General features: G+C 38.1%; 1 protein-coding gene across 1 annotated transcript in view; it reads right to left on the reverse strand.

Annotated features, from left to right (window-relative positions):
• Window positions 1-1,252: 1,252 nt before the first annotated feature.
• Window positions 1,253-11,338, reverse strand: part of Smp_149030 (hypothetical protein) — a gene marked incomplete at its 5' end in the record, with an annotated part of 36,446 nt that continues 26,360 nt past the window's right edge. Inside the window, 2 exons of the mRNA XM_018791126.1 lie at window positions 1,253-1,623; window positions 7,642-8,081. Coding sequence (XP_018645644.1) covers window positions 1,518-1,623; window positions 7,642-8,081 — 546 coding nt within the window. The 3' untranslated portion in view covers window positions 1,253-1,517. The remainder of the gene's footprint in view (window positions 1,624-7,641; window positions 8,082-11,338) is intronic.

The following is an 11,338-nucleotide window of genomic DNA, read 5'->3' on the forward strand; positions in this document are numbered from 1 at the left end:
AGATTATGTTACTGGCTGCTACAGACAGACTTTATTTAACCTACGTATTCAGTTATCAGGACTAATGACCGAATATTATCGACGATGTACATAGTAAAGATGATGAGAGTACATCACGTGATGTACTTAATTCCTCTGCAACCTCAATCCTTGTCTATTTACGATTATATCCTAAGCCCTCGCTGGATGATGTATTTTATGTTACGTGTTACTCGACTGTGATATACATAAACTCAGTACTCGACTCCATAACGGCACATACTTTAATTTTCTGTTCCTTGTTTATCAGCATCTAAGTCCAGGTAACCCGAGTGTAATTGGGAGACTAACTTTCCATGCTGAACTCTTCTGTGTCCCTTATGGCACATTCTGATATATTCGCGACAAACAGATATAATGCGATTGTCAAGTGCTTAATTCAAAATATTATATATATATATATAAGCTCACTAGTAGGATTATGCAATACTGCGACTAGCAAATTTCATAACTAGATAGGATGTATAGTGGTGAGTTCTGTATCAGAAACAAATGTATAGCCCCACCCCCACCAGCTTTCACGCTTAATTTTCTTTGGACATTCAGACTGATAGCTAGAAGAGAATGGTTTATATGAAGGCCCCACAAAACAGTAGTTGCTTAAAATTAATGCATATTCGTACTCCCAAATTATCCCTTTGGTTTCATGAATTCATGGGACTGGAGCTTTTTACATTAACATAAATGGTGTTAATTAGTAATGATATACTTCTTTCTATCAATATGGACCTAAATTTTATACACGAAAGCTCTTCTTCATTTATCCGATTATTTTAGCATAAGTTATTTCAATTTCGTCATATCGGTTAATAAAATGGGAAATGCTCTTCTTATGTTGTTAGGGGAAATAAAAGAAAGTTTTAGTCTTCAAAATAAAGTCATTCCTACTTAACGTACTCTTAAATTCTTTCCGCATTGTAAAGCTTATTCGGTTAGGGTTACGTGGTTTGTCCCGCTGTACACAACATTTCTTACCGTGGAATTTCCCAACAATTTGTTCGTAATTTCTGGAGTTTTATAAGTACAGGCTTTTTTTAATAATAATAAGAATTCATTTTCGAAAATTTGTGTAGAAAGTCTGAATCATGCACAGACAATACAAACACACACATTATATATATGTGAACATTATTCTTCCATCAAAAACAAACAAATTCATAGTAATAAATTATTTAAAAGGAAAAAAAGGGATTTGTACAAGGGGAAGTGATATCAATACAAAGAAGTAGTAATGCAAACTTAATAATTTACACAATGTAATTAAATAATCAATTAAAAAAAGAATGGTGGGCATCTAAAAGTTTGATAATTACGTTAGAGTATAGTTTAATTTAGGGTAATCAAATTATATAACCATGACATGATTACAAAATTAACGACTCCTGATTTATGATATTTCATATTGAAGGAAAAACTGAATAAATGATAATCAATTGTAATGAATTACTCCAGAAAAAGGTTTATTATGGAGTGCATCATCATAAATTCAACCAGTCAAAATGACTAGAATGTAAAATATTCGCAACTTGTGCAGAACAAGATGATGCAATGGACAGCAATAAGGGTAGATCTTCTGGCAAGCAACTAAAAATGACAAAAGAAAAATGATCAATGTAACTAACTAACCATGAAGATTTTATATTCTAACTTCCAATCAAGAACTACGGGTTGTTATACACTTCAATAGCGAGTTTTAAGTAGTGTATACGAACACATATTGAACGATTAAAGTAAAGATTGATGTAGTACGTTCATCAAAATTAAAAACTTCATTTCTATTAATTGTCTTGAATGGTAGATAAAAATAATAATGTTAGTGGCTATAAGCACTGAGATGGGATTAAGCAACATGCATTGAAAAATACAAAGAATTCAGAAAACAACTGAACACTTCATAATGATGTTTCTAAGTGAGACGAAGTTATATCTTAAAGGTAGCATCCTTATTCTAGATAACGTGAAACAAATTCACGATTTTCAAGTATATGTTGGTTACCGGTAACTTTAAGGTTTTCTTACAACGAAGTCTTCCGTAAAATCTACTACTGAGTTGAATAATAGTAAATGTCAGGAAATTTTGACGCACCTTCACATGTATACATCACTTGAAATCATTTCTAAGATGGTTGACATAGATTAACAGGTTGGGTTAAGTAAACGGCAGGATCATATTAGAGCTTAGTGTACAGAAATCCTTAAATTTTATTTTATCAACTGACTTGATTATAAGTAAGGTTTTGTAATTTTTCGTTTTTGATATTTAGGAACTTCAACTGATTAATATCTGTTGCCATATGTACATCCTGAACGGATTGTCTCGACATAGCGGGCTAGCAAGGAAAACTCAGAACATGAGTTTCATCATAAGTGAAATTTGTCAGCCGAATGTTTCAACAGACTCAAACTCAGTCACATTGTGAATATCAATAGCAAAATGCCCTGGTACGGCCGAGAGTGGGGAGAGTCATCTCTCCCTCTCCAAATGCTCTCACATGGCCACGTGTATACAGCCTCTGTCAGGGAAGTCCTACTCACTGCCTTCTCGTGGCATCACTGTTGTTTACGAAATTGAGAGGACGAAAAGCGAATGCCCGGCGCTTCAATCGGGTTGGTGGAAATGATGAGTCCACCTAGGGGAGTTGGAAAACCCTCATTCCAAACCAATGGTGCACATGGGCTGGCTCCAGGATCCTGATGGAACGAATGGCGTATGAACCTATTGTTGGTCACCGGCTACCATGGGACTGTATCTCCTCACGATGCTCCACTGCTTTGTGGATCAGACCTTTAGGTCAAAGGCTCGGGGTGTGGCCCCTTAAGAAAACCACCTGCTTCAGTTTGGGCACCTGGGCAGTATCACAGCTCTTACACAAATCGAATGAGATTTGTGAGGCGTATATTATCTGGTGCTTCCTTGTACCAATATTTATGTGTATAAATAAAATAAAATAATATCTGAGGAGACAAAATAGGAAGAAACATGGATACTGTATTTCACTGTTAACCATATACTAAATATTCTAAAATCGTTTTGTTTGCTATTATGTGTAAGAGCGAGATGGATTCCTACTCCGCCTGTAGCTCCTACGGGGGCTACTGTCGGTCCCAAGCCCGGGTAAAAGAGGAGGGTTGGGTATGGGGTTAGCGACCCAATCCCGTAGAAAACCAACTCGCTAAAAAAACGCTAACCAGAAAAGAAAAACTAGTTGTTATACTGATGATATAAGAATTACATTTCGCAATTCACATAATGAAATAGAATAAGTTGGATTAACCATTTAAAATCAAACAAAATCATAAGTAATAATTCTGGAAATGAACTCTATTAACTAATTATGTCATTTCAAAAATAGCATTATTCACTAAAATGGAATTACGATGCATATTTTTTTAAAAACAAAATGCACGTGATTTGGAAATCGAAATGAACCATTCAATTTAATGTGAAAATCTCACTACAAACACGTACATCACTGGACTGCTTCTTAACAAAAAAATATATATATATTGAACAGAACAGACAACAATTGCTATTTATTTATGTAATTCACAACATCTTGTCTTTTTTATACTAGAGCCACTTTCATTGTATTTGACAGGACCGAGCCTTTGAGTTTCTTAATATCCTACAAGCTCTGTACAAAATACCACAGGTAAAATGAGAGTACATAACTAACGTCCCACATCATTCAAAACCAGTAGTTGAGTTAGGTAAAGTTCCCCAATTTCGTGATTGCTTACCAACTTGACCATTGACAGCATTCTGAAAACAGCTCTGACGAAAGAACGTGGTAGTGGTGAGGGTATTTCTTTGCAAAAGACTATTAGATTTTGAGCATGTGGATGAAAATGCTCCCTTACCGACGACCAATTCAAATCCCTCGTATTCATATGTAGTCTTCAGTCACCCAAATTCTCCGACATCAGAACTCGATTGCTGAACCGCCTTGAACAAGACCCAACGCTAACACTTAATGCAATCGCCGACGAGTATCAACGCATTGTCAACCTGCAGCGTGACACCACTTTGGTCCAATCTGGGGGCCAGGGTGGTTGCGAAGTTCACGCTGTCCAACGTCAGAACAAATCTCCGAGATCAACAACCGGTGGTCCTACGAAAGCCAGTGCTCCTTCTTTCTCTAATCACTCCAGACCGGTTCACAAGAAGCCCCCCTCTCCATGTTGGCACTGTGGAGCCTGGCATTATGTGAAATTTTGTCCATTCAAACAGCAGCTGTGCGATCGCTGTCATAAAGTTGGTCACAAAAGCGGTTTTTGTCAATCCCATCGACCCAATAGCCGTCGAAATGCACAGACACAGCATCGTTATCCTAAAAAGCCGGTTCCCTCATCAGGAAGTTTAGCGGCAGTCTTCCACACCCATGCCGCCACGCGACGCAAATTTCTTACCCTCTCAATCAATGGTCAGCCAGTTCGATTGCAGTTGGACACTGCATCAGATATCACTATTCTGTCGAAAGATACTTGGCGAACCTTGGGTCAACCTCCCATCAAACCATCTTCGCAGACAGCCGTTAGTGCATGTGGTGGTCATCTCCGCCTTCATGGTGAACTTAATTGCTGTATTTCGTTCAGAGATACAACCTTCAACGGAACGTGCTACATCACCAAATCTCCTCTCAACCTTCTGGGTTTAGATTGGTTCGAAGAACTTGGTCTTGCCACTCTTCCTATCAGCACTATCTGTAATCAAGTACAAACTCCTGCTACTACACAACAGCATGCTACAGACCTCCAAAATCGATTCATCGAACTCCTCCAGCCTGGTTGGAAGCTACGAACAATCCATAGTGCGATGGCACCCAGGCGAGTAACCCGGCAGAATCCCCGAATGCAGAACACTAGAATTCCCTACAAAGTTGGTGCGAAAGTGTATGTTCGGGACTATAGACATGGGTATGATAGATGGATAGAGGGTGAAGTCGCAAAGAGACAGGGGAAGGTCATGTATGAGGTCAGAGTAAACCAAGAAATCTGGACCAGGCATCATAATCAACTACGGCCAAGAGATGCCAAAGAAAAAGTTGGAATTATTAACCGAGTTCCCCTCGACTTACTGCTAGATACTTTTCAACTTCCGCCGATGCCTACAACGGAGGCAACTGAGTCGTCTAACCAAGCAGAACATTCTTCAGGTTCTTCGTCGTTACCTCGAAGGAGGTCAAAGCGCAAACGAAGAAAACCAAAGAACTGTCAGGTAAACCCACGATTGCGTCGCTATTAATTTTTTCCAAGGGGAGGTGTTAGGATATTCACAAGAATATCCCAAAAATTATCTCGAATGTAAAATGGTATGTTTTCAGACTCTTCACATAATTCGCATGTTATTTCCTATTGGCCATTATTTACAGTGTCCTAACTATGACTTTCATATGTCGTTTACCTATTGGTCAATTTTGAGTCGTCCTAATTATAACCTTTACGTGTCCTTCCTTTACATTGGTTACTGTTAATAGTCATCTTAACTGTATAAATATGCCTTGTCTGTAAACCATTTTTGTTCTGCTGCTGACCCCATAAACAATTCTTATTTAACGGCTGTGTTCTGATTTATTGGAGTTGGGGAACAGTATTGGGATCGAACTAGGATATCTGAATTCGGTCAATCGGTAGAATTCCGTGTAGTCCTATCGCAATACGCTATATTTCGCGTTATAACAATAATATACAAGTATGAAAACTCCACTTAATTATTTGTCAACCAGTGTCTTCAAGTATGTCATGTGATTTGAACGTTCTAAATCAAAAGTAATTTCACAAGAATAACAGAAGTCTGTATTTGTATTCACTCTGTGGTGACCTGTTAGATAAAGTCGTAAAACGTTTTGTATCTTGATAACTGTGTGACTGTTGGTGGTAACGTTACTGACGAAGCCAATCTACAAATAAGCCAGAGAGGCTAATGCTAAACTGTGACTTTTTCGGACAGATCGCAATGTTAGTCTTGGTGTATAGATCGAGTAGTTTTCTCTCATGCTTGTGGCACCTGGCTCCTTTCAGCTGAGAATGTTCGGTGACTTTTTGTGTTCTAACACCGTCATTTCGGAAATAATGCTGACATTCAGCAGCAACACCACGTCAGTAATACTGTGGTGACGATGACTCAGTTTGTGTCACTATCTTGAAACACTGGTCTTAGCGGCTTGGACGTGTCATTCCAAAGGCTTTTACATAGTGGACTATTTGCCGATAATTGGACTTGGTGGAAAAACTGGAGAGAAGATATAACACTGTTGTATTAAAGAAGGTTTTACAGGACTGGCATCTGCCCGTTTATAAAAACTTCTTAATCATGGTTATAAAGATGGTGAGACTCAATGCCTTTAGATATGGCTGAAAATAGAAGCCCTTGGCTGTGATTTCTGTTTGTCATAAAAATAAAAGAAATGCCTTTTACTGAAAGAGGCCTCTTCCGGTTTTATTGTTAGCTGAATAGCATCTATTCATGTATACTATTCTTGTCCACATGTAAATACTTTCCTTTCTTTCGCGCGCACAATGAAACCCCCCTTTTCTCACCTTTTGTTTTTTCATAATGTGATCTCTGTACTTTGCGTGGTACATTCTATTTTTGGTCCTTAATTGTGCCAGATTCATGCGTATCTAATAAATAAATAACCTCATTTAGTACTGACAGGAATATGATCTAACTAACATACTGGTATGAATATCATTTAAAAGAAGTGAAATGACGAAGTGATACAAAGTCATTGAATGTTACATGTGAAGATTCATAATCTTATTGATTGAAATTTAACAGATCCAACACAAGTTGGAGCACTATAGCTGACATGAATCGGAACTGATACCACTTATCACTGATAAATGTTTGTTTTAAATAATCAATACACACTAGTATTCTACAGTACGTCTACTAATCATTTTTTCTTGTGATACTTCCCGTGCCAACTTTTATGCAGTATGACATAAAAATTCAGATAAATTGGAAACATGTTACAGGATTTCGTCTTTCTATAAGCAGTATTATGATCTTCATGGGAAGTAAAATACATATGGTTCACCTGTATAAATAATTTCTACCCTGAATATATATATTCATTGAATAAGTCAGTGGACACATTAGGTCGATAGACAACGCACTGAAGTTTGAAACAATAAGTATAAAGTTTGAGTCTTAATATGGACATCAACACAGATGCAGGTACATCCGGCTGATGGATCCAAATACGTTAAAATGAACATCATGGACTTCAGTATTACCCTAAACCCAAATATACTACATAGTAATGTTATCTATAAGTAATCAGTTTTTCAAAATAACCGGTCAACTTATACAACGAATTTTAAAAAATGCCCACAGCATTTTATGCTATAATCTATTCTTTTAACTTTTTTGCAACAAGTTTATATACCTGAGTTTAAGGAAAACCGATAACATGAAAGTTAGTCTTAGTGCATAACATCTCAAAACATAGACAGAGTAGGAATCAAACATCCAGTCACTAATCATTCATTCAATGTTACAATAAGTGAGCAACAAAATTCCAAAAAGTCTATTATATGTCATAACTTGTAAGCATGAAAACTAATTTTAATAAACAAATAATTATTGTCACTAACCCTGCAGCAACGGTCATTCGGTCGACTCGATGAAGCGTATTTGAGCCTTCTTTAACTAACAAATTTGTCAGTATTGAACTTTTAAGATAAATCGATTGCAGATTACCCTCCAGATGTTTCAGAGTCATCAGTGAACAGTTTGTTGAATCTAACACCATATGGATTTGTTCGATAAGACGAAATACCAAAGGAGCAGGTTTAATTGGTATAATACGTCGAGTAATACATGAACCAAATTTACACTGTGGTGTCATTGGAACTGATTGTTGTTCAAAGGGTTCTGTCTCATCCAACTTTACTTTTACACGATCTCGACTAACGTGTGTACCACTACTACTTCCAGCGCTAATAGTACTATGATGGCTTGATTTCAAATTTGCATCATCTGATTCCTTGTTTGAAATTGAATCTGTAGATTTGGATTGAATAAGCGTTACGGCCTATTTTATATTTTAAAAAAAGATGCAAACAATTCGATCGTTTATTTTAAAACTTGGTAAATTTTCGAAAATTAATCTATCTTTTATCATAAGGCATATAAGATGACATTCAGGAAAAATCACTGATTTCTAAGATTACAATTACATCACGGTCAACCGAGGTTGTAATGACCAAAATGAATAGCTAGCGAATGAAATTTAAGTGGTAAATACTGTTACTAAATGAAAGAGAGCAAAAGAAAAGGCATAAAAGAGGCAACCACTTCAACATGTCAGGAGGTTCTGGGCCACAAGGAGCACCATCACAAGGAATGGATCACTGATGATACACTGGATAAGATTGAAGAAAGGAGGAACAAGAAGGCAGTAATCAATATCAACCGAACAAGAGCAGAAAAAGCCAAGGCACAAGCCGAACACACAGAAGTAAACAAGCAAGTGAAGAGGAACATCGGAACCGACAAACGTAAATATGTGGAAGATTTTGCAATGACGGCGGAAAAGGATGCAAGAGGAGGAAACATGAGACAATGGTACGATACAACAAAGAAACTCGCTGGAAATTACCGTAAACCAGAACGACCAGTGAAAAGCAAGGAAGGCAAGGTAATCACCAACATTGAAGAACAACGAAACAGGTGGGTAGAACACTTCAAAGAACTATTGAATCGACCAGCTCCACTGAACCCACCCAACATCGAAGCAGCACCCACAGACCTCCCAATCGATGTTGGCCCACCAACAATTGAAGAGATCAGCATGGCCATTAGACAAATCAAGAGCGGCCAAGCAGCGGGACCAGACAACATCCCGGCAGAGGCACTGAAAGCAAATATAGCAGCAACTGCAAAGATACTCCACATCCTCTTCAGTAAGATTTGGGATGAAGAACAAGTACCAACAGACTGGAAAGGATTTCTGATCAAAATACCAAAAAAGGCAATCTCTGCATGTGCGATAACTACAGGGGCATCACTCATCTCTCAATACCAGGAAGTCTTCAGCGGGGTATGAATGACTCTGTAGACGCCCAACTTCGAGATCAACAGGCTGGATTCCGTAAGGATCGATCGTGTACTGACCAAATCGCAACTCTACGGATCATTGTGGAACAATCAATTGGATGGAATTCATCACTCTACATCAACTTCATTGACTACGAGAAAGCATTTGTTCACTGTCACCCTTTCTCTTTCTCCTAGTGATCGACTGGATTATAAAAACGTCAACATCTGGAGGGAAGCACGGGATACAATGGACAGCTAGGATGATTTAGACGTCTCAGATGATCTGGCTCTTCTATCGCACACGCAACAACAAATGCAGAAAACAACCAGTGTAGCAGCAGTGAGTCTCAATATACACAAAGGGAAAAGCAAGATTCTCCGACACAATACAGCATGCAGCAACCGAATCCAATTGATGGAGAAGCTTTTGAGGAAGTGAAAACCTGTACATATCTGGGCAGCACTATTGATTAGCATGGTGGAGCTGATGGAGATGTGAAGACGCGATTCGGCAAAGCAAGAGCGGCATATCTACAACTGAAGAATATCTGGAACTCAAAACAATTGTCAATCAACACCAAAGTCAGAATTTTCAATACAAATGTTAAGACAGTTCTATTGCATGGGGTGGAAACTTGGAGAACTACGAAAGCCATCATCCAGAAGATACAAGTGTTTATTAACAGTTGTCTACATAAAATACTTCGGATCCGTTGTCCAGACACTATCAGCAACAACCTACTGTGGGAGAGAACAAACCAGACTCCATTGGGGGAAGAAATCAGGAAGAAGCGGTGGAAGTGGATAGGACACGCATTGAGGAAAACACCCAACTGCGTCACAAGGCAAACCCTAACATAGAATCCTGAAGGTCAAAGGAAAAGAGGAGGACCAAAGAACACATTACGCCGAGAAATGGAGACATACATGAGAAGAATGAACAACAGTTGGATAGAACTAGAAAGGAAGGCCGAGGACAGAGTGGGTTGGAGAATGCCGGTCAGCGGCTTATGCTCCACTGGGAGTAACAGTCGTAAGCAAGCAAGTAATATATGCATTATACCTGCCCTTTTGAAAGCATTCAATCAGCTAAAGTAGTGGATCAGCAAAACATTCCGTAATTCATATTATGTTATTAGGAGATACCCAACCTACCAAACCTTTTAAAGACTTAATTCTAAGAGATACTGAAGCAGTTGAGTAATAGTAAAGTTTTACCAAGTGCAAAACATAGAACAAGCATGCCGAAACTGCCTGCGTAGATGATTTAGTATTCGTTTACTTTTATCAATAATTGGCATTTATTGTCTTAAAACGCGGAGAGATGTCCTAGATACATAAACTTAAATAAAGAGTCATCAGGAATAAATATATATGTTTATCAGTTAGAGGCTAAAAACAGGTTTGATGGATGCTATAGATCATTGAAGCCCAATAAGGAAATATTTGAAAATGTGTATATTTCTTCATAATTACTGTTCCATAAATCACAATTCATCAACAAAATCGATCACAAAATTATTCAGTTTATTAGTGCATTGATACACTAATCAACCATTGATGTTTATATAACGACTGTAAACGACGGTAGATTGTAGACCAGCTTTGATTTATCAGAATAAGTAGACTGACAGTTGTTCTCTAACTTTTATATACTCTATATATAAAAAGAGATACTCTAAAAGTCATATCACGTATTTTGAAAGGTCAACTACAAATATGTTAACTATTTAGATATCAGAGGGGGTTTTGTGGAGAATTTAGTATTTTCACTGTTGAAATTATGAGTCCATTGAAGCTAGACCACCATCGAAAATCTGGAAGCACTGGACGGCCGCTTCGTCCTATTGTGGGACTCCTCAGCAGTGCGCATCCACGATCGCGAGATTCGAACCCAGGACCTACTAGTCTCGAGACAGAGCCCTTAACCGATATACCACTGAGCCGGCATCCAACGGTGTTAATGTCTAACTTCAACCAATCCACAATTTTGAGCAACCGTTCACCAATTGTCTTCAGTGAGTTGATATCTCTACAACAGACTTGGTAGAACTCTACTGGCCACTGCTTCTAACTAGAACTCAAGGAAATATCTCTCGAAGTCAGTCACTAGTGGGCATATGATTATAGATCAGAGGGGGTTTTGTGGAGAATTTAGTATTTTCACTGTTGAAATCATGAGTTAATTGAAGCTAGACCACCATCGAAAATCTGGAAGCACTGGACGACCGCTTCATCCTATTATGGGAC

The sequence above is a fragment of the Schistosoma mansoni genome (genome assembly GCF_000237925.1).
Source record: "Schistosoma mansoni, WGS project CABG00000000 data, chromosome 4 unplaced supercontig 0032, strain Puerto Rico, whole genome shotgun sequence".
In the NCBI taxonomy this organism is placed as follows: Eukaryota; Metazoa; Platyhelminthes; class Trematoda; order Strigeidida; family Schistosomatidae; genus Schistosoma; species Schistosoma mansoni.